At 51.0% G+C, this 23597-nt stretch overlaps 2 protein-coding genes across 12 annotated transcripts in view; one reads left to right on the top strand and one right to left on the bottom strand.

The window, feature by feature from the left end:
* GNAL (G protein subunit alpha L) overlaps positions 1 to 6280 on the top strand; it is an 89420-nt gene extending 83140 nt beyond the window's left edge. For 2 of the 4 annotated variants that reach the window (XM_060119109.1, XM_060119112.1), the window contains exons 10-12: positions 670 to 800; positions 2036 to 2103; positions 2578 to 6280. In XM_060119109.1, the coding sequence (XP_059975092.1) occupies positions 670 to 800; positions 2036 to 2103; positions 2578 to 2724 (346 nt within the window). In that variant the 3' untranslated portion in view covers positions 2725 to 6280. The remainder of the gene's footprint in view (positions 1 to 669; positions 801 to 2035; positions 2104 to 2577) is intronic. The other 2 variants (XM_060119110.1, XM_060119111.1) reach the window with 2 other exon arrangements.
* On the bottom strand, positions 1910 to 22467 carry MPPE1 (metallophosphoesterase 1). Of its 8 annotated transcripts, XM_060119113.1 has the most exons (14): positions 22139 to 22467; positions 21461 to 21523; positions 14257 to 14419; positions 13471 to 13871; positions 10625 to 10733; positions 8853 to 8956; positions 8190 to 8264; positions 7405 to 7513; positions 7225 to 7293; positions 7024 to 7146; positions 6285 to 6425; positions 3622 to 5374; positions 3126 to 3275; positions 1910 to 2456 (listed from the first exon to the last, which is right to left on the bottom strand). In XM_060119113.1, the coding sequence occupies exons 4-12, from the start codon at positions 13764 to 13766 to the stop codon at positions 5192 to 5194; spliced, it is 1209 nt and encodes a 402-aa protein (XP_059975096.1). In that variant the 5' UTR covers positions 13767 to 13871; positions 14257 to 14419; positions 21461 to 21523; positions 22139 to 22467; the 3' UTR covers positions 1910 to 2456; positions 3126 to 3275; positions 3622 to 5191. The 8 variants fall into 8 exon arrangements, with proteins under 8 accessions (XP_059975096.1, XP_059975102.1, XP_059975103.1 ...); XM_060119119.1 differs by lacking the exon at positions 1910 to 2456 and having other exon boundaries at positions 3127 to 3275; positions 7405 to 7495; XM_060119115.1 differs by lacking the exon at positions 1910 to 2456 and having other exon boundaries at positions 3129 to 3275; positions 14257 to 14761.
* Between the last annotated feature and the right edge of the window lie 1130 nt (positions 22468 to 23597).

Raw genomic sequence — 23597 nt, 5'->3', positions numbered from 1 at the left:
CCTTCCTTGTGATAAATCTTCTAAAACCATAAGAAGCCTCTTTCAGTCCATTTAATGTAGAGACTTACTGAAGATGGGGGTGTGAAGCTGATGGGACTTTGTCAGGAAAATCCAGATCTCTGTTTTGGAAGCCTAAGGTTACATACGCTTCAAAATTGGTTTTGTTTGGTTTTTAAAATGCAAAAAGCGCCCATTTAAAACATCCGCTCATGACTCATGACCCCTGAGCCCCTCCCTCAACTTGTCAGCGAAGTGACAAGTCCCCACCCAGACCCTCAACACGCAGCTCCTCGCCCAAGATCCACAGATGCCCTGCGTGACCATCTATTCTGTTTCTGTTGTCGTGAGAGCTTTAACTTCTCCCGCTTTTCTGACCCTTTACTAGTAAATTACACCACACAAATCTGAGCGTATTTATTCCTGACGTGAACCTTGGCTTTGGCGCCAGTACAGCCCCGTGGAGCTGAATCCCCGTCCTGAGAGTTTATCCTCATGAGGGAGTCTTGTGTGCAGATGGAGTGGGGGCTGAGGTTCCGGGGCATCAAATAATCCCAAGCCCGGCGCCTCGTCCGGAGGGCAGCATGTGGTCCTCTCCATGGATAATGCCTGCGACAGAGGTGCCTGCTCAGGCAGTGGACCCACACCTGTGTGTTTCCTGCTCCTTTCCAGGTGGTTACGGACCATTTCCATCATCTTGTTCTTGAACAAACAGGATATGCTGGCAGAAAAAGTGTTGGCAGGGAAATCAAAGATTGAAGACTACTTCCCAGAGTATGCAAATTATACTGTTCCTGAAGACGGTAAGATTCCAAAACAAGTATGTTGCGATTAAGGGAAAGAACTGTTCTTTCAGTAGCCCTGTAACTGTAATTCCTACGGTTCTGATGAATCTAGGAAACTCAGTTAATTTAGATCAATCTTCTTGACTCCTGCCCCACCCTTGGCTTCTAGAGTATTAAAATGTCCTTAGGGTCCCGTTTGTAAAATTTTCAGAGTCCAGCTTGGTCCACGCGGAGCAGGAGGAGGAAGGGCAGCTTGACGTGAACGCGGGGTTTGCGGGGGAGCTCTGCCTCCCGGGGCCCCGTGTCAGTCGGTCCGCCTGGACCTGCCTGCTGACCCTGCACAGTGACTGACAGGGAAGTCGCTGTCTGAGCCACTCCAGCCGGGCCCGCAGGGACGGGGCAGCAGTGACCTCTGTCCTGAGCCGCTCGCTGCGGACCATCGTGTTGAGGCCTCTGTCCCCAGCGATGACTTTGGCCACAGCATGGTGACTTCATCGGGTGACCAGCCGTCCCGGGAGGCTGTGAGGCTCCTGGGACGTGGGAATTTCAGTGCTGAAGACGGGAAGGTCCCGTCTGGCAAACCTGGAGGAGTCGGGACCCATTTCCAGTGGCTGCTCTTGGGTTTTGAGTTTCCTGGGCCACCAGAGTCTCCAAGGAGGGATGTGCTTATGTCAAAATAACCCCACTCCTCAAGGTTTAATCCCAAACTGGATAAAGCAGGATGAAGGGGGCTCTCCCAGAAACTTCAGTTAGAAGTTAAGAAACCTATCGCGGTCTTTGCACCAACCTCAGCCAGCCTGGCGGGGTGCTTCCTGGGCCCGGGTAGCAGCCGCCGTCTGGGAGCACCCCAGCCCCCATGCCACCCACCCCGCAGCAGCCGGGCCTGCTCTGACCTTTCCTGGGAACCAGCCCCTCGCTCCCCTTACCCTGTATGGTCAGCATTTTTCCTGGGAAAAGTCTCAGGATGCGCTGGCAGCCCTCCCTGCAGGACGGTTCACCAGGTGCAGGCGACTGGGGGCCGGCTCACCGGTCAGTGAGACGCTTCATCTGACTTGAGTAGAAGCTGTTCACCCTGCACCAAACGCAAACCACTGTTGAAGTCAAAGTGACCTGGGAGGAGGAGAGAGACGAAGGTCACGTTTCAGTCTTTGGCTGCATGGCCCGTGTGCTTCCGTGCTCTGTGTGCACAGCCTCCATCCAGCTGTATCTGTGTGTCATGTCACTTAAATTAAATTCCCTTTGATCTTCTACAGCGACACCAGATGCAGGAGAAGATCCCAAAGTCACAAGAGCTAAGTTCTTCATCCGGGATCTGTTCTTGGTGAGCATTTTCCTTGCCCTTTGCTGTCCTGCCACCTTAGGGTGACCCTGCTCTTTGCACTTAGTCTCTCACGAGCTTATTTAATCTCCCCCAAACAATGAGGGATGGGAAGGTGTTGTTCCCTCATCTCATAGCTGAGCACACGGAGGCTCAGGGAGGTCGGACTTCCGACCTCAGGTCACACAGCTTCCCAGCAGGAATGGGCAGGGTACAGGCCCCAGGGCGGCACTGAGATGACCGACCCCACTTGCGTGTTGCCTTTCAGTGGGATGCAGGGTGTGGCCTCTCCTCAGCTCAAGGGTCACGTGGAAACGGACCTGCTCAGGTTCAGACGTTCCTTTTTTGAAAAAACTCTGTATTTTGAGATGATTTCAAACTTACATAAAAAGTGAGATCTGGGGAGCTCAGCCCTGACACAGACGCCCCCGCCCCTGGCCCTCGGTCCCCTGGAGCTGACGGGCTGCGTCTCCGCAGCGCATCAGCACAGCCACAGGTGACGGCAAGCACTACTGCTACCCCCACTTCACGTGTGCCGTGGACACAGAGAACATCCGCCGCGTCTTCAACGACTGCAGGGACATCATCCAGCGGATGCACCTCAAGCAGTACGAGCTCCTGTGAGCCCCCCAACCCCGCCCCGCGTCCCAGGGCCGCCCGGCACAGAGCAGCGAGTCCCCGTCCACCGTGTGGGCTCTCGTGACCGCCGGGCCCCCGGCCACCTCTGCCCCCACCTCCCCGCCCCGGTCTGTGTGGGGGTGAGGGGGCCCCGACTTGTGGAGAACTTGGCAGGTGGGGAGACGCACTGGCCCAAGCGTGACGGGGCGTCGCCCTTCTGACCCCATGGGCCCACGACTCAGAGGAGTCCCCAAGCCACAGTGGGGACAGAACCCCCTTCAGGCCTGTCTCCAGGGGCGGCTGGCCTCAGCCTCTGTGTCAGAGCCCCTCTGACCATCCACACCTCAGCAGGACCCCCCCCTCGCTCTGGCCACATGTGTCCCGTCCACGATGGTCCCCAGACTCACGCTGCTCAGGCAACGGCCTCCTTTCATAGGTTCTTTTTGTTGTTTTACTGCTGGTTTATTACACTGTACAGACCACGAAATGTAATATTATTTTGTATAACTACTCAAGGAAAATCCCTGTAGATCTCCGTGCCTTGACTATGGCTGTCCCTGTAAAAGAAACGTGTTTCTGTTGTGCTGAACAGCTGTCATCATACTGCCGCTTGCTCTGAGAAAGGGAGTGAATGGTGTATAGAGAGTTTAGGGTATTTTATCAGGTTGGTACTTTTTAACAATACTCCTTGATAAATATACATATATATATAAATTTATATAAATATAAATGATACACGTTAATCATCCACATTTCACAAAATGCCACACCCACATCACAAGCTTCTTTCGGGGAACCAAGGATGTTTTTTCTCTCCAGAAAACATGTTTCTCAATTATCTGGCAATTTAAAGACTTTTCCAAGGTCACCCATTCCCTCAGTCAAAGTTTTTGAACCACTTACTTGACCACAGGTCTCATCGTAAACAAAGAGCGAGAAGACAAGGGTTCCAGGCTTGTCTCTGGCCTTGGAGAATCAAAGGATAGAACGTGATTTGCCTTTTGAAGAAGAAACATTACAAAACCTTTATTTGAAATACAAAGTCAAAATACATGGCTGTTTCTCAACCTAGACTTGCAAATGCAGCCTCATGAGTTACATCCAGCTCAAGACCTCGAAAGCCGTTCTCGCGTATCCATGGCTTTAAGGGCGGTTTTCTCAGGTCAAAGACAATCTTTTAAATTGTCCAAGGTTATATTTCAACAACACAAATGCAGAGATGGGGCAGCCTAGCCTGCGTTACTGCATTAACTCCCATTTCGTCTTTTAGTCTTTAATATTTTTAAGTTTACTCTATAAATCAGCATCTTATAATCCTTTGTAAATTCATCCACATTTAAATACTGCTCTTCCATGAAATAAAGGATGACAACTTTACAGACAATGCACCATCACATTTTTTTATTTCATTATCATCGAATTCCTGTTCCTGTCATCCTTGATTATTTCATAAAACTCTCAGTTGAACTGAGACATATAAAGTGGAAATGATTTTCAGTTTCCATTGCATTTTCAAAGTAAAACATGAAAATCGGAAGAGCTACAGCCCCACACATACACCCAAAAAAAATGAAGTTGTATATTTTTACATGCATTATTATTCAACAATTCCGCTGTAACTAAACTTCCTACTTAAAAGTCTGATTGAAGAGCCAGACTCTTAGGGAAAAAAACACAAAAAGAATACATTTTATCCGGTTTAAAATTACCACAGCATATTTATTTTTAAATACCAAAAGCCTCTTCCTGGTCCATTTTTCAACTTTCTTTTGATCACTGACAGGCATTCAATTCAAATTTAACAACTTGGTCTGCTGGAGAGAAAATTACACTCATCTAAAAATCTGATTCCAGGGACTTCCCTGGCAGTACAGTGGTCAAGACTCTGTGCTTCCACTGCAGGGGGTACACGTTTGATCCCTGGTCAGGGAACTAAGATCCTGCATGCCGCGTGGCACAGCCAAAAAAAATTAATTAATTAATAAAAATCGGATTCCATAAATTTAGCACAGAAATACAAAAGTCTTGAGAACAGTGTATTCCTGCTCGTAGCATCTGTATTTTATTTTAAGTATACAGCTTTATAAAATATAAGAACTTGAGAACTACTCATAGGAGGACAGAAGCAAACCCAGCATTTGTGAACAGCTCCCCCTACATCTTGGGGACGGAAGGCTGTCTAGTGCATGCAAGTGATGACATTCATAGCTTTTACACACTGTACAGACACAATCTTTGATTACACATATATTTGATAAAACGAGAAGACAGACCTGCTGTAGAGACAAGTCCCATTTTCACAGCGTGAGAACAGCACAATCAACTATTGATTCTGCAGGACTCTGCACCAGCAACCCAGATCCTACGAGCTGTGCCCATGGCCCACTTCGGTCTCGCCCTCCGTAGGCACTGCCTGAAGTTCAGTTTCGTTGGCTTCGGGACTTACTACTAAGTGCAGAACGTCCCCTGCTACTCACGTGGTCTTAAATTTTCTGAGCATGTTCCAACCGAAATGAAAAGGTGAGGCTACGAGCCCAGCGTGGACTAACGTGAGGAGCACGAGGCCCCCGGCCGCCGTGCAGTACGTGGTCAGAACCGTGTCCTCGCAGGGCAGGTAGCACTTGGCAAGGGCGTACTCTGTGGGCGTGACGCTGCCCTGGAGAGTAAGCGAGACCGTTAGCTGCCGTGACAGCGCCAACCCACAGACCCAACCGAGGAAAGGCAGCCGCTGGGCTTGAGGCACCTGAGACCAAGGGCACAGCCTTTAGCCACCCCCCCGCCCCCAAGCACTGGGTCCCAGTGTGCTGAGTGCACACGACCTGGAGCTGACCTCCACTGAATCTAGCCCTTGGCACGGGGGGTTCCTCTAAAACCCAGGGGGCACATGGCAGAGGGGTTCAGAGAGGCCTGGAGACTTAGCATCAGTGGTCATCCAGGAACAAGCAGGACACGGCTGTTTTTCATGCCACTTAATGCTGAAATAAGCAGCTGTTACCAGAAATACGTATACCAGATGCTGGGGGCATCTCAGTGAGCTTTTTCTTTTTTTTTTTTTGGTAAATGTTTTTGCTATGTGGAATGACAGTGGGGAACGTTCATTTACTTTGAATTTGAAAACAGGAGGTTTTCCCCATCTTGTTATGAAGTAAAAGCCCCTGACATGAAAGCACGGTGACCTGGATGCTGGACTCATGGGTCAAAGAAAGGAGCTGAAGCTTCAGGTCATCACTAATTAACATCTTTAATAAACGTGCAAGAGCTGTAGCATTTTTCTGTCAGAACAAATGGGCATGTTTGGAAAATAACACAAGATTGACCCTGCTTCCTTAGAAAACAGAACAGGCAGAGCTGGTACCCGAGGGCACTGCAGGGACGCAGGATGAGACACCTTGAGGTGTACCCCCGCAGCCACAACTGTCCCCTGAGAGGTGTTCCTGCTGGTATGCCTGGGGGGTGGTGTTTACAGCTTCTGTGTATTTTCACAGATTGCAGCAATTCAGTAGTTGATCACTGTGTTGATTTAAATACGTATGAAAGTTTTGAGATGAAAATAAAGGTTCACGTACCATGATGAAACTGGGGTTGTTTCTGTTCCTCCAACTGAAAGATGGCACGCTGACCTCCAGGACGCCGGCCCCGTGTAGGACCTCGCAGGCGCTGTGCGTGTGGCCACTGAGGACCAGGCGCGGCCGGAGCCACCACAGCAGCTGCAGTGACAGCGGAGGTGGGGAGAGTGCAGCCAGGGCCCAGGGCCACCGCCACAGACACCACCCCGCGGCCACCGCCCCGTGGCTACCACGAAGCCCCCCGCAGGCAGGCGGGCCCTCTTCCCTCGGCCCTGAAAATCCTTTGGGCTGTTTAGACTCCACCAAAAGTTGAGCTCAGGCTCTTAGGGAGAATCTATTCTTCTCATCCCAGATTTCATATTTTAAATTATATTTTCTCTTTATAAATATTTTTATAAATCTACTTCATAAATGTACTTATATTTTGCTTTGCATATTACATACACTATATAGTATATAAATATTCGTGTGAATATATACATACAGACACACACACTTAAGAAAGCACACTCTAATTAAGTCCCTAAAAACTCTAAGTGTCATTCACCTTCCTAAATACGTGGTGATGGTAAAACAGAATAAAGAATAGCTGAGAACATTATTAACTAGATCTTAGGGAACAGAAGTGGGTTTCCTGGGGAGGGGGCGGGGGGGGGAGGATGAAACAGCTGTGCAGGCACTGCCTGTCCCACCCCGCCTCCCTGTGTCCCCACGTCCCTGCGTCCCGGAGGCAGCAAACCTTCCTCGAGGCCTCCTGAGAGAGCGCGTCATAGCGCTCCTTGAAGGGGGTGTACTTCTCGTCGGGGGGTGCCGCGTCCTCCCCGGAGCAGTTGGCGTCATTTCTCCGGTAAAGCGGGAAGTGCTGTCCAGGGTCAGAGAGGAGTCAGGGGACCATAAGACCCTGGACGCTTCCTCCAAACATGGGCGGGGACCCCCTCACCTGCAGGAGGATGGGGGCCGAGGCTGGCAGCCGCTGCCCGTCTCCACACTCTTGGGGGCGATGCTCCTGCTGGTCAGAGGTCAGGCCCTTAACTCACACCCCGCCTTCACTGGACGGTGGATGGTGGGGAGGGAAGGCGGGGAGGCCATGCCCTGGGGGTGGGAGAGTGTGGGGTCCTACCTCCCGGGAGCAGTTCAGCCGGTGAGAGATTTCCAGGAGCTCAGCCTCTGCTCCAGAGCAGATATCACAGCCATCCCCTTCCAGTGCAACGCTGTTAACCATCACGAAACTGAGGCAAGGGCAGGAGATCAGCCATGGGCCACCTGTCCTGTCCGCTGGCGACTGTGTCCCTGGGACACAGAAGCTACACACCCATGGGGAAGAAACCCCAGCACAGCTGTAAGTCTCAGCCCGGCTGTGCTCTGTCTGCAGGTGCAGACAATGCTAAGAGGACAAAACAGCATCTCTGGGCGAGTCCAAGACACGGTAAAGGCTTTTCCACCCTGAACGTGTGAGAGGTCCTAGGTGACCGCCACGCTGAGCATCTGACCTCGTGTGCCTGGATCTCGGCTGTAAAATGGGGAGACAAAGACCCACCCACACAGCCTGGCTCCCTTTGGAGATGATGTGAAATAAGACAACAGAGCAAAGCCTAAAACCCGGTGGAGCTAGGGGTGCTGCAGAGCTAGCTGGGCCAGAGGAGCCCGAACTGGGATTGACAACAAGGCCAGCTGTGGTTCCCTGGGCCCCCTTCCCTCTAGTGCACCGTCAGAAACGCCCACTACATGTGCCTTCCTTTCCCATATGCACGTCCACCGGGCACGAAGAAGGTGCCTGACACTTAAAGAATTTAGAGATAAGAAGCCGATTAATCCAATGATCTGGGACATGACCATCGTGTTTAAACTTTCTTAAGGAAATTCAAGTTCTAAGGGTCTTCATAAGAATTCATAGATAATACTCACTTAATTCCTTTCCAAGAAAACAGCCTTTCAGGGTTGAAAACTTTCTCAAATCGTTTTATTTTGTATGTGTTCATCCTACGTTCAATTGTAAAAAGAAACAGCTTTCAGAACGAGCCATTTTAAGACGTCTGAAGCAGTATCGTGAACACAGAAAGTAACTTCCGGGACCTGAGGGCCCGACCAGCACCTTTCGTTCTGAGCTCCCATGGGCCCCAGGTGGGCAAGGTGCCACCCCCACTGCCCCACCACTGACCAGCCCAGGGCCTGGAGCCTGAGGCTAGCAGCTTTGTCCCCAGGGCCCCAGCTTCCTCACTGGTACAGTGGGTAAAGTAATAAAAAATAATAGGTAAAATAAGAGATTAAATGTACAGAAGTACAGTTCTTCTAACAGGCTGGCACATCAGAAGCACTGTGTGAACATTAGCTAGTAAAGCCCAAATCGTCTTGTTTTCTGATTCCCGAAGAAAACTGGCCACGAAATGTAAGTTTCAAGTTAGAATCACTCCAGGGCACATACAGATCAGCCGTGGAGCAGGCGTATGATGTGCAGGACAGCAGTCCCGCCCGCGTGGAGCCCCACCACCTGACCGCACAGGTAAGGCCCCCCAGGCTGGGCAGGCAGGAAGGCACAGCCGTGCGCAGGGGCCTCCTCTGACCACTCACTGGTAGTGGAAGCCGATGTCATGGTTGCCGGCCACGGCCCTCAACTGCACATGGGGCGGGTGTCGGAAGATCTTCCAGAAGCGCCCCACGTCGTCCGCCCAGGCCTGGGGGGAGAAGCACCACCGCTGTGGCCCGGGAGCCTTCCCTGCCCTGTTTTGAGGGTGAAGAGGTCACTCCCGCCCAGATCAGACGTTCATAAAGCCAACATACAGAATTTCTAACATTCTTTTCCCAAAACTAACTTAATATTTTAACTATTTAATTTGATGTCAAATTTTAATGAAATGGTGTTATCTCCCCAAACCACCTGCTTCATACACCCACTACTTCAAGGTCACCTAACGGCCACGCACAGAGCCCAGGCTCAGTGAGGATGCCCGCAGATCTGGGCTTGTTCTAAGAACGGGCTCTGCAGAAACATCAAGTACACTGTGTGTCCCCCCAGGATGAGGACCAGCAGCTCCCATGGGGTCACACTCCCTGAGGCTGGGACGGTGGGGTAGGGCCCAATGAGACATGGGGGAAAGACAAAGTCCAACAAATATCTCAAGACTTTTCTGACTTTAACTGTTAAAGCTTGAGAATGATGCTTGTTTAGTTCTTATTTTTATTAAGCCCAAAAACATAAACTGGACAAACACTCCAGGCTGGACGATACCTAGTTGAACAGTAGTCAACTTTATCCTAAAAGGTTTAAATTTGGCCCAACCTAGGGAAATAAGCTGGATAGAGATTCCTTCAATACATTTACAAAGACTTTAACAGATAATACTTAAGGTTAGAATAACATAAAATTAGAAAAAGATAAAATGTTCCCTTTGATTTACAAAACCAACATCTATACCCAACCTCGTTTTATAACTAGTTGCTTTTTACATACAGCATTTCCATTATTTCATAATTAGTTCTGCACTAGATCACAACAAACACTGCAACCCTATGAACACTGGGTTTCTGTCATACCTGGACCAAGACTTTCTTTGTACAGCTTAGGACCGTCCTGGGAAATTTCAATTAATTTTTAAAAATATCTTCCAGGGGACTTCCCTGGTGGTCCAGTTGGCTAAGACTGCACTCCCAATGCAGGGGGCACGGGTTCGAGCTCTGGTTGGGGAACTAAGATCCCACATGCTGCACAGCACAGCCAAAAAAAAAAAAATCATCCAAAACCATTAGTGACAGAACATTTTTAACTAAGCAGCAAAAACAGCTTTTTTTTTCCCCCATTAATCCCAGGAATGTAGTAGGCAAAGCATTCTGACAGCCAAGGTGAGAAGGGACTTTCTCTCTGGTTTGTGGAAAGGTTCACATCACCCAATCTTGGGCCCAAGGGCAAAGGAACCTCCTCCCACCAGGGCCTGGCTCCCCCCACCTTCCTCAGAGGAAGGAAAATGAGAGGAAAGCAAGTAACCTGTACATAGCACAATCTCATGATGTAGCCATTATATTTTAAGAGCCTAAAGTCAAGCTACGTTTCAGCATGTACTCTGTAACTCCGGGGACAACTGAAACGCTTCCCTCTTGCTTACTTTTCCCCTTCCGAGAGCTTCGTGGGAAGCGTCTGGCTAACCCAGGTGTCTCCTGCACAGACAAATCTAAGATGAGCCGACCTAACTCAGGACTGTCATTGACACAGAGCCCAAAGACCTCAGGACAGGCCACACACTGTTCATGCTGGAACCTCTGACCCATGGCCAGGGCTCCATGACCCCCTGGGCTTCCTGTACTGGACCTCAGCACAGGACCAGGGTGCCAGGGTTGCAGGGTCTTACCTGGGAGGAGCTCCACTTCCCTTCGTCAAAGACATCTCCCAGGATGAAGACGACTTCGGGCTGCAGCAGCCACAGCGCCGTCTGGAAGGCTCGCTCCATCTGCCACTCCCTGGAGGCCAAGAGGAAAGGAAGGGTCAATCTGCTTCTCGGGCGGAGCTACATCCAGCGGATGGTCTGATGGGCCATTTAAAATGTGAACTAAAAGGGCCCCGCTCCTTCTTCCACGGCCCCCCTTGCTTGGAAGAGCCAGGGTCCCCACCTGCTTCCCTGAGGGGGCAAAGGCACCAGGGGACCGTCAGGCTGCCCCTCCCACCACCGCAAGGACTGCCTCTCTGGGTGGGACCCTCACACCAGCCCCACCCTGCACGTGAAGCTGTCCCTCCTTCACCAGAGCCCAGGGGCCTGGGAGGCCTGGATGCGGCTTCCAAAGATGCCAATGCCGATGGACACACGGAGGAGATGCAGCACAGGGCTTCTTGGGGGAGACGAGAGACACAGCCCAGCATCAGAACTCCCAGAGGAAGACGACCACTCAGAGCCTTGGGTCTGCAGCCCAATAGGCCACAGCCCAACACGGCGCCCCCCAGCAACCTGCGGTCATCTCGCCAATGCTGCCTACTGCCTTTGATTCCTGGTCTCTCTGTGGTCAACGAGACAGTGAAACCTGCTTTCACGATAGTCACGGGATGAAGCGAGCGGGCACAGCGCCCACACAGGTGGGGCTTCAAATCGGCAGCGCCTGCCCCGCCTCCAGCTCCCTGGCCAACTCCGACTCCACCACTGTCCTGCGATCCCAGCTCCTCTCCCCTCCCAAAGCGGGCCTTATGTCCGGTGCACGATAGAGGGGACGGTAACTGTCCGTCAGGGGAGACTGAGGCCAAGAAACCTCTCTGCGTGGCCACTGATTCACCAAGGATGCCTCATAAATACACATCTTGGTTTGCCCTGATTTACTGTTATTCACCCTGGCGAGGAAAGTGTGTAGAAGCAGCAGCAGGAGGACAGGGCAGGCTGCTCGCGGGACTGCTCATAAAGAAGGCTCCCTAGGTGAAGCCCAAACAGAGAACCCGGGCCTCACCCTAGCCCTGGTTTAGCTCATGCCTCCTGGGGTTTAAAACTCTGAGGAAGAAGGTACAGCAGCCCCGCCGTCCGTCCCGCCTCCTTCGCCCACCTGGGGACATCCCAAGCACTGGAGGACACTCCCGCCCACAGGAGTAAAGTCCTGTCCAGGGAGGCACAAATGAAGCCATGGTGACAAGAAGGTGCCAGGGACAGGGCCACCAGGGCAGGAATTGCCTTCATGCCATCAAGCACAAAGGCCAAAGGGTGGAAGCAACCCAGTGTCCGGAAACAGATGACGGATAAACAGAATGTGGTCCGTCTAGACAGCAGAGTAAAACTCAGCCTCAAAAAGGAAAGAGATCCTGCTACCTGCCACCACACAGGTGGACCTGGAGGACGTTCCACTCAGTGAATCAAGTCAGACACAAAAGGACAAACACTCACTGTGGGACCCACTTACTGAGGGACACAGAGCAGTCAAGTTGCTGGAAACAGAAGTAGATGGTGGGGGACCAGGGGCTGGGGGTGGGGAGGGGAAGTCAGTGTTCAGTGGAGACAGAGTCTCAGCTGGGGAAGATGGTGAGGTTCTGGGCATGGATGGGGTGACAGCTGGACAGTGCTGTGAATGTGCTTAATGACACCAAGCTGTGCACTTAAAAATGGTTAAGGGCCTCCCTGGTGGCACAGTGGTTAAGAGTCTGCCTGCCGATGCAGGGGATACGGGTTCGTGCCCCGGTCTGGGAGGATCCCATGTGCCGCGGAGCGGCTGGGCCCGTGAGCCATGGCCGCTGGGCCTGCGCATCCGGAGCCTGTGCTCCGCAACGGGAGAGGCCACAACAGTGAGAGGCCCACATACCGCAAAAAGAAAAAAAAAAAAATGGTTAAGATGGTAAGTTTTACATTATTTCATTTTACCACAGTTAAAAATAACATTTTTAGGAACTTCCTTGGTGGCGCAATGGTTAAGAATCCGCCTCCCAATGCAGGGAACACGGGTTTGATCCCTGGTCAGGGAACTAGATCCCACATGCATGCCGCAACTAAGAGTTTGCATGCCACAACTAAGGAGCCCGTGAGCCGCAACTAAGGAGCTGGTGAGCCACAACTAAGGAGGCCACGAGCCGCAACTAAGGAGCACACATGTTGCAACTAAAGGAGCCAGCAAGCCGCAACTAAGGAGCCCACGAGCTGCAACTAAGGAACCCACCTGCCACAACTAAGACCCAGCACAACCAAAAATAAATAAATAATTAATTTAAAAAAAAACATTTTTAAGTAACATTTTTAAAAGCCTTTCAATGAGAAAACAAACTAAGCCAAGCAGGTCTAAGCTGTCCCCAGGGAAACAACCACAAATCTGTTCCTCCTCCGGTCTCCCAGAGGGGCAAACCCAAGGGCTCAAAATTTCACACCAGAGAGGTGAGGGGGGAGAGGGAGACCCCTCCGCGGACCTCGTCCACATGGCCCATGAGGTTTCCCATATGAACCCACTTGCAGACGGGGAGACAAAGGAGCTCAGAGGCCTCTGGTTATCTGGCCTGATAACCAGTCCAGAGCCACAGGACTCAGACCCACACCCGACTCACAATCCTGGGTCCTTGTACGTAACAGACACTCAGTAAATAGTAAGTTAAAGGAAAAGCCAAATGCCCCAAACGTCCTTCTTTGAGGAGAAAATAATGAACGCGTCCCTAAAGCCGTGAGGCCCAACCCGTGGGTAGAGGCCGACAAGCCTCCAGCCTACGGACCCGCAGAAAACCCTCCGTAATTTGTCCAGCCCCTACCTCCGTAATTTGTCCAGCCAGTGGCCTCTCACAGCCCCGAGCAGGTGGGTGTCAGCCAAGAACATGGCCCTGAGCACAGGCTCAGGGGTCCCGAGTCCACCGGCATCTGTGGGAGTTTTCACTGCAGGCCAACTGCACCGGAAGATCACTAGGTAATAGATTAGAAATTCACAAAAGAGAAGTACAGCAAAGACAATGGCCGTGAGTCTCAGCAGCACCAAGCCCCTCCTCTTCAGTGGATGGAGGTGCTGCTGCCCGGCCCCCAGCCGGGTCGAGGCCATGTCCCCTGCAGCCATGTCCCTGCCTGGGGGTGCAGCAGCCAAGTCAAATCCACGAGACTTCCCACAAGGAAACTAGACTCCTGGCCAGGTGCAGCTGGCGCTGGTGTCTTAGGCGAGTACCTGTGGGGAAAGGAAGAGGACCGGGTGATGTGTGTCCCTTAACAAGCCACTGTCACTAGCCCTCCATTAAGAACTAGCAAGTTCCAGAACCCTATCACCTTCCCAGATAAACAGGACTGTCCTGTACTTTCACAAGGACGACCCACCACATGACTTACAGATAAGGGAAAACAGTGGCTTCCTAGGTGGTCTCTACACCTCCACGTGACAGGATAGCGCTACTAGAATGATCCTCCCACCAAGATGACAAAGTTTTATTACTACTTTAGAAATCATGAGATGGAGGGAGTCTAGGGAAGGATGTTTTAAGGTGCGAGACATAACAGGAAAAGTCAACAATTAGCAAGCAGGTGCCACTTGGCTCCCAAAAGGATGCCCCACCTACCTCCTCAAAAATCAACAGGCCGTAGCCCCACGTAACATGTTGCCTTTGGTGTGAATTCTCCACTTTTCTACACGGCTCTTTCACAAAAGTAGTAGACATTCACAGACAAGGTGTTTCCTCGCTGGCTCAGGGTTGGGGTCTGATGCAGCCACAGCCATGAACACTGCATTGGGTTACACACATTCCCACAAACATGGGTTTTCACCTGCACATCAGCCTTAAACTCTAGATGGCCTTCCTTTATAAGACATTTACGTGTGGTTGTCTCTCTTCGGGAAACTTTCAAATGTTCACGGGTTCATCTGAATCGTAGATGAACTTGGCATCCATTTTTGACACATCTGACGAGAATGCTGATGAAAGGGTGGCCTGAGGTGGGTTTTGAGAGGTGGCCTTCCACTTTAGTTTCCTCCACTATTGCTCAAGACCAGGATCCTACAACATGTGGTGACCTGGAGGCCACAGAGAGCTCAGACTCGGGAGAAGCTCCAGAAGGCAGGGGGAGCTGTGGAGACACCCACCATGGATCCTAACTGAGCCAATAAATACAGAGAGTCCTTTCCAGGGAGGTGATTTTCTAGGATGGATCTAGGAACCTTCATATGGTTGACAACCAAAGGGACATGGACATGCATTCTTTTAGGGCTTAAAACAATCGCCACAAAGTCCGGCTTCCAGAATGTTCGCACCTGCACCTGTAAAAGCCCAGCCTACTTCACAGTGGGGTTTATAACACGCAACCCCTAAGACGCGGAAAAACAGCAAAACCTCACCTAAAAATAAACAGGGGCAAACATGTATGTTAAGCCATTAAACAAAAGCTTAAAACACAACCCAGTATTGAAAATACCAGAAACTGATCAATGAGGAAGCCGGCTTTCGACGACTAAAATCATGCTGACGGCTGTGGGGCTGCACTGCTCAGGACTCACCTCCACAGGCGGCTTTTTAGAAATGAGGAAATGATGGGCAGGTGTTTCCCACCTCCCCATCCCGTCCTGTGTCTGCCCTCGAACCGCACTGTTTATAGTAAGTACCCGATGGGAGAGGGAGCAGGGCTCAAAGGCTAGATTTTAAACACGTCCCTTGGGACACAGAGGTCACAGGCAGCCGCGCATGTGACCTGGGATCACGGAAGACGCATGACACATGACAGCTTTACCCCCAGGTCTGGACCGTCGGTGATGGGAGCCAGCCCTTCCCCTCTGACCTGGACTGTCCTCCCCACCCGTTTTCTCTAAGGAGAGTGTAGAGTGGCTCTGAGGGTGGCAGCGCCACCTCATGACGTGTGGTCACCCCACGCGAACCTCTGCCCACATGGCCAGCGCTTCCTCGGATGGCACGAGGAGGAGGAGCAGGTCCTTTTTGCTGCCATGCACTCATCACGGTCACACCTCAGGTGTGGACAACCGTCAGTGTGACTCGGGGCACAGACTCTCTGCTCGCTGATAAAAGAGGGAAAAGCGAAGGGACTCGAAGGAGTAACGAACCCTCTCAACACCATCAGCCTCCTCAGCCTGGACTCATTCAAATGTACCAAAACCACTTGCTCTCACTGTCCCATTTTCTTTCAAAGTCCTAGACTCTCCTAAAATCCTGAAAGCCAAGGCCAAAACAGCAGCTGAAACTTACTAGACCCTAATGTCCCCACCCACGAGATTGAGAGGGAGGGAGCCCCAGCGCTGGGGCTGGTCTGGAGCCTTCCGTCAGCAGCCTTTGCTCTGTGGGTCCCAGTTTCCCAACGAGAAAACCCTAAGGACAAGTTAAATGGCCCCTCCACGCCCACTGCTCCATCAGAGAACCTTGTTCCCCACGGCATGGTGACAGAGACCTACACGGTGGGTTTGCACCGTGGGCACGGGGACCCCTCCCAGCCCGCGCTATGCCCCACGGCTGTCAGCTTAGATAAAGGCCCAGGCAAACAGGTCAGAGGGCATGAGCCCTGGCCCTTCCTCAGGCTTCCGTGTTCTTTCTGCCATAAACAAACAAACCAGAGGACTTAGAAGGAAGGAGGGAGGGAAGGGGAAGAAAGGAAAGAAGGGGGGCAGCAGGCCAGCCAGAGGCTGTTGGGACACACTTTCTGGAGAAAACCCCAATGCCACGTGAACCTGGTATAATGTGATCATTAAAAAAATAGAACTCACCACCAGAGTGAAAACCGTATTTGACAGCTTCTGACACCAAATCTTTCAAACAGAATTCCTTTTGCTCAAAGCTTGGAAACTGCTTTTCTTCCTCTTTCCAAAACTCACTGCACCATCCATCAAAATCGTGTTCCCAATGCTGTCTGCAACGTCATGGCCACAGTCCACCCCCTTAACCTTCTGAAGTGAAGGCAGTGTTTAGGGCTGACACAGTGAGGGAAGCAGGCCAGGCGCAGCTCTGAGCCCCACGCCAGGGGCCCAGACGTCACTTCCACCACGGCTGCTTCCTATGGCCCTCTGCTGGCTCCCAGCCTGTGGCCGGCCTCAGGGACCTGGCTGTTGCTCACTTCCTGGCCCGGCTCGAGGGAACCTGCGGCTGTGGGCAACCAATCACTACCCTGCGGCCGGGTGGGGCAGGAAAGAGCAAGAGAGAGCAGCCCTGGCTCTTCTTCCAGTGTTGCATCCTCCGTCAGATCTGTGAGAATCGACCGCAGCTCTGCTGGGGGACCTCAGCAAGTCCCCGACCCTCCCTGGGCCTCGGGGGGTCACAGCACCTGCCCCCACTGCACCCGTGGAGATTAACAGAAATGTTCACAAAAGTGTTTTTTTTTTTTTAAAGTAAGTCTTTCTATTGTTGACAGTAAAATTAACCAACAGTCGATCTAAGGAAAAAATGGAAAATTTTATTCAAGCCAACCTGGGAGATGGTCTTTTGTTTCTGAGACAAAGGGTCACACATCAAACGTATCAATGACAGTTTACACAATCCAGGCCTGCACATACGAGCAGTGGGTGGTGGGCCGTCACGGTCCCTTACAAGTTGAAGAAGGAAGGTCACCCCGTAAGGAGCTGTGACACTTGATGAGATGAAGAAGGAAAGCCTTCTCTAAGTAAGGAGGGCTGGCCAGTGCAGGTGCACAGCACACACTAAAGGGGGGAGGAGGCCCAAATGGGCAGAGAAAAAATTTGTATCTAAGGTTTTCTCGTCTTGCCATAAAATATGAATTTTATTTCATCCCTATGAGGCAGGCTTCTCAGGACGAGATTAGAGTCAAGCTCACACCCTGAGGGATTCCCACAGGCTCGGTCAGTGGAACCCAGCAGGTCCGGGGAAGGAGGGCCAGTGACCGGAGGGTCTGGGAGCCATGGCCGCTGGGCTGACCCTGCTTCTCCATTCATTCACTACGTGGTGCTTCTAACGCTTCACACCTGAAGTCCCCAGACCCTTGCCTCACTAAAAGTAAACTTTATGTTTTACCTCAACCATAATAAAAGCCAGTGACTTAAGATCACCACAGCTGTTAGGGAACCACTGACTGAAACCCCCGCCCTGCCCAGGGAGGATAATGACCGCTTGCATGATTTATCTTACAACAGGAGGTCCTGATAAAGAACACAGACTGACAAACAAGCTACCAACAGCCAGAAGAATTAGGGAGAGCCCAAAAGAAGGCAGGAGACGCCTGCCTACAATATCTCCTGCCAACCTCTCAGAAACCCTCACACTGGAATCCACCTTGACTGAGATGCCGGCACTGCCAGGAATTGGACCAAATACAGGCACAAGCAAAATGACTGGCCATAGATGACCTGGGGAGCTAAACCCATTACCATAAACCCTGAGACTACAAGCATGTGGCAGTGCAGGTCTCCTGGGTTCCCTTACCCTGCTGCTCTCCACCTGGGTGCCCCTTCCCACTAAAGTCAAGTCTTCTGCTTCATCAGTACATGTGTCTCCTTGGACAATTCATTTCTGAGTATTAAAGACCCCACCCTTGGGCCCTGGAAGGGGTTCCCCTTCCGGTAACACAGCCACAGCTTGAACTACCAAATGCTACTGTCCCTTCCACGTCCAGGCTCTCACAGGTGAATAGAGAGAAAACGTGTCCTTTCCTAGACTAAGTGACAGGGGGTCTGGTCCCTCCCAGGCCCAGATGCCACCGTCCCCTCCTGCCTGATCAATAAACACACGAAAAATATGTGTTTATCCATCTGTATCACCAGCCTGTAAGAGGAAGAAGTGGGAGGTTATGATAAAGACTATATTCTGTGTGTTGTCTTCTTGGGATTAATGATGAATAATTCTGTCCATATTAGAAGCTTTCCTCTGCGTTAGCAGGTTTGGGCTCAAAAGGCAAAATTAATAAAATGTTACTGTTTTCATTCCCCAAGTTCAATTTGGCGGTTTTATTAAGCTCATCAAATTTAACCCAGCAGGAAAGCCATACAGGCTCCCGACACAGCTCAGTCTGGCCTCTGATGAAGGGGCGGACTCACAGGTCTAGGACCCCTCCTGGCTTACCTACATGTCAGAGGCCCTGCTGACCCCTACAGGGCTGAATCTTGGTATTCTGATTCCTACTACACACACACTTCTTATTCCTGACAACACAGACGACAACAGTAAAAAAACAGCTCAGTAACATCTACTGAAATGGAGCAGGACCCTATGGGGCCCACTCTGGTACAAGGCCTTTCTGTGTGCCCCGTTTCTCATTCGTAGAAAATAGGCTTCACTCAACCTCCTTGACCTTTCCTGAGTCCCAAAGGGCAGATTCAAACAGTTACTAATCAGAAAAGGGAAGGAATGCAGAGACAAGGAAGTAACAGTCAAGAAACAATAGTGCAGCCTTGGGGCAGGGTCCTGGTTCCCCGCTCAAGATACAAGTAATAATGACTTTGAGCTCTTCTGCAGAACTAAGGCCCCCACACGGGTGGAAAAGGCAACGTGAGGCTGAGCACAAGATTCCTGGAGCCCCGCCCTGCCACCTCACCACCAACCAAACAGAAGGAAGCCACACACCCTGCATCCTCCCCCCAGATTTTGCCTATTAAAACTTTTCTCTGAAAAACCATGGGGAGTTTGGGGTTTTAGAGCACGAGCCACTTGTCCTCCTTGTATTGGCGCCTTTCCAATAAATACCGCATTTTCCTTCACCACAATCTGGTGTCAGTAGATTAGACCCAAGTTTGGTTCGATAACACTACTATCCCAGAATTTTTCAAAAAGCTAGAAGAGACTCATCACTGGTTTATAAAATCAGTTTGGTGGTTTCTGACCCAAATTTTTAAAAATAAAATAGAATAAAACAAAACAGAAAAGACAAGCCTGTAGGGCACACTGTGGAGGAAAGGCAGAGTAAAGCTTTGAGCTCCGTTTTTCTGTACACGTGCCTGTGTGCACTGGCCATGACATCAACAATACTTGCTACTGCACTAGGCTCTCCGCTCCCTGCACAGGAACCCAGCCCATTTATCTTCATGTCCCCCCTCTCATGCCCACTTGGTGCCTGCAAACAGCAGTTGCTCAATTAATGTGTGTGGACTTAATGGCTTACGTTTAGTTTTATTTATTTTCCCGGGTATTTTAGAATTACAAACACACAGCGTGGCTGTTTCAGTCCATCATCTCTCTTTAATGCACAACAGTCTACCTTCATCACAGACACAAGAGGGAAAAGGACAGAGGCTGTTCCTGCTCCTCTGAGTGGGAGCCAGGCGGGAATGTAAAGACTGGCAAACGCACGCCCAGAACCGTCCTCTCACCAGCCCCAGTGTGGGACTCAAACAGAGGAAGAGCCCGGGCAGCTCTCTGGTTGGAAGGAAGTGATGACAGTCTTACCCAGACTCTTTGGAGAAAACACTTTCTTCTAAAAGGGAAAGACACAGAAGCGCTTGGAGCTCCTGGGGTCTCCCCTAATGTCTGGGGCCCGGGTGATCCCAACAGCCGGGGAAGCCCACACCCCAGTGTGCTATTTCCCAGAGTGTGACCTCACGCAAGTCACTCAAAACAAAACAAATAAAAAAGGGACAGGATGGCTATTATCAAAAACAAAACAAAACAAACAGAAAATAACAAGTGCTGACGAGGATGTGGAGCAATTGGAATCCTTGTGCACTATTGGTGGGAATGTAAAATGGTGCAGCCACTGTGGAAAACAGTATGGTGGTTCCCCCCCAAATTACAAATAGAACTATATGATCCAGCAATCCCACTTCTGGGTACATGCCCAAACGTACTGAGAACAGACTCAGATATCTGTACACTAATTTCACTGCAGTACGATTCACAATAGCCAAAAGGTGGAAGCAACCCAAGTGTCCACTGATGGATGAATCATGAATAAACAAAATGTTGCATGAACATCTAATTACAATGGAATATTATTCAACCCTTAAAAAGGAAAGAAATTCTGACACAGGCCACAACATGGATGAACCCTGAGGGCAGTATGCTGAATGAAATAAGCCAGACACACAACAACAAATACTGTACGATCTCACTTATATGAGGGCCCTTGGACTTCCCTGGTGGCTCAGTGGTTAAGAATCCACCTGCCAATGCAAGGGACACGGGTTTGAACCCTGGTCCGGGAAGATCCCACATGCCACGGAGCAACTAAGCCTGTGTGCCACAAGTACTGAGCCTGGGCTCTAGAGCCCACGAGGCACAACTACTGAGCTCACGTGCCACAATTACTGAAGCCCGCACGCCTAGAGCCCAGGCTCCGCAACAAAAGAAGCCACTGCAATAAGAAGCCCGCCCACCGCAGCGAAGAGTAGCCCCCGCTCAACGCAATTAGAGAAAGCCTGTGCACAGCAACAAAGATCCAACGCAGCCAAAAATAAATAAATAAATAAATTTATATATGAGGGCCCTACAGAAGTCAATTCCATAGAGACAGAAGTGGGGTGGTGGGTGCCAAGGCCTGGGATGGGGGGAATGGAGAGTTATTATTTAATGGATGTTGAGTTTCCACTTGGGAAGAGGAAAAAGCTCTGAAAACGGATGGTGGTCATGGTTGCAGAACAATGTGAATGTACTTAATGCCACTGAACTGTGCACTTAAAAATGGTAAAAATTTATGTTATGCAGGTTTTGCCACAATTTTTTTTAAAAAAGAAGACAAACACACGCACACAGAAGACCCTATAAGTTAACAATGTCCTATAACAAGGGCTTCGTTTTAGATTTTAATTCACTACTTTTATATTTAAAAAAAGAAGAAAAAGTGTTGGGAGCTTGGATTCAGGGGAATATCACTGGGTCATCTTCTCACCTTTTAAAGACAGAGACCGGTATGAAGGTTGGCCTGTGCTCCCCAAAATCAGAGCGCCTCTACCTGAAATAAAACACAAACTGTGTGCTTTGTGGAACAATAATCTTTCATTCAATTAACTATCGTTAAAGCGGAAATTGCATCACCTCCTAGAGGGCACAGTGGCTGCTGCCTCCTGCACACAAGGAACCCGAGCCACGCTGAAAGTAAAAGACACCGAGAACCACACAGCTAACGACCTAACGACCGACATCAGTTACTGGCCAAGAACAGTTCTTTTAAGTTGTAATATAAACACTTACACATAAAACACGTATACAACATTGCTCTGTATGGCCCAACACACAACAATAGCAGCTGCAGGTCATCACTGGGAGCAAAATATTTCATCCATTGATTTTTAACTTCAAAGCTATCATTTAATAGCTAACTTCCCTCCTCCAAAAAACTAGCATTAAAACATGTTTAATACTTGTCCATTAATGTTAAATTCATTATTACCACAATGCCATCAGTGGCTGTTTGTATGTTAAATTTTCCATCTTAAATTACATTTTAAAATAAGACGGGTTTCTAAAAATCTACAGCAGCAAACTAGGAAGGGAGCAGCCCCTACGATTTAGTACATGGGCCTTAGGTAATGGTAATTTTCCAGCAAATAAATAATTTCCAGTATACCGTTTTCTCAAGAGGTAAACCTCGTTCTTAAAAGGGCAAGGGGGCTGCAGCTCGCAGGGCCGGGAACAGCAACGAACGGAAGCACCGACGCCTCAGCGCGGAGGTGACACGGAGCCCGGCTGCCTGGCCACCACCTGCCTGCGCAGCCGCCTGCTCCGGTCCTGGAGGCCCAGCCCCGCGCCGGCCTCTGGCCGCGGGCTCCCAACGCGGGTCCGCATCCGCAGGGCGCGCCCCGTGCGTTCCCGCACCAGCCTCAGTGCGCCGGACGTCCCGAACCTGCCGGCGGCGAAACGCTTGCTCAGCAACGGGCCCAGCGGGCTGCGGGCGACGAGCGCGCGGGGCGGGGCCCGAGCGCCGTTGTGGCGCGGGGGGCGGGGCGTAGAGGCTCGGGAGTGGAAGCGCAGGGGCGGGGGGCGGGGCGCACTGGGGGCGGGGAGCGGGGCGTAGAGGTGCAGGGGCGGAGGGGCGGGGCGCGCAGGGGCGGGGCGCGCTGGAGGCGCGGGCTGGGGTGCCGAGGCAGGGCGCGGGCCGGGGTGGGGCGCGGGGAGCGGACGCACACGGGGCGCTGGGTGGGGGCGCCTGTGGCTGGAGACGCTGGGGGCGCTGGGCGGGGCGGCGCACGGCGGGGCGCGCGGCGCTGGGCCGGCTCTGGGCCTTTCCCCGGGCTCCCGCGGAGGGTGGCTGTGCGGCCGCTCACCTGCGTCCCCGCCTCTCCGGCTGCTGCGCGCCGGCACCCGGCCGCTTTCATCCTCTTCTGCGGGGCCTGGCTCAGCGCCTTCAAGAAACGGGTGCGGAATAAGTGAGACAGACATCACATTAACTGTTTATTTTGGATTTTCTTTTTTTAATAACACTATAGCAGGGCGTGTTCTACTTTTCAATATGCTTTCATATCATTACTTCAAATAATCCTCAAAATAACCCCGTAAATCAAGAGCAAGAATCACTATGTCAAAAAAACAAACTGGGGCCTCCCTGGTGGCGCAGTGGTTAAGAGTCCGCCTGCCGATGCAGGGGATACGGGTTCGTGCCCCGGTCTGGGAGGATCCCATATGCCGCGGAGCGGCTGGGCCCGTGAGCCATGGCCGCTGAGCCTGCGCATCCGGAGCCTGTGCTCCGCAACGGGAGAGGCCACAACAGTGAGAGGCCCGCATACCGCAAAAAGAAAAAAAAAAAAAAAAAACTGAAGCTCGGAGCAGTGGTTCAGAGTCTTCCAAACAACCAAGTACGGTCCGTTTTTCAAATGTATGAGTACAGTGAATGTACTGAGATGTAATATAAGAAGTCGCATAGAAAACAATTAGCAAAATTCCTGGTATATGTAAGTAAGTAGTAAGTGGTAATTATTACAATTAAAATATTGGAATATTTTCAAATATGCCCTGATAAACAATTTTAACATCACCAAAACCGGCACAACTGGACTCTGTATGAACAGTGATATGATGCAACAGGAGGT

This window comes from Mesoplodon densirostris, chromosome 15 (genome assembly GCF_025265405.1).
Source record: "Mesoplodon densirostris isolate mMesDen1 chromosome 15, mMesDen1 primary haplotype, whole genome shotgun sequence".
Taxonomy (NCBI): Eukaryota; Metazoa; Chordata; class Mammalia; order Artiodactyla; family Ziphiidae; genus Mesoplodon; species Mesoplodon densirostris.
Note: the sequence above shows the minus strand (reverse complement) of the source record. Positions and strands in the feature narration are given on the sequence as shown.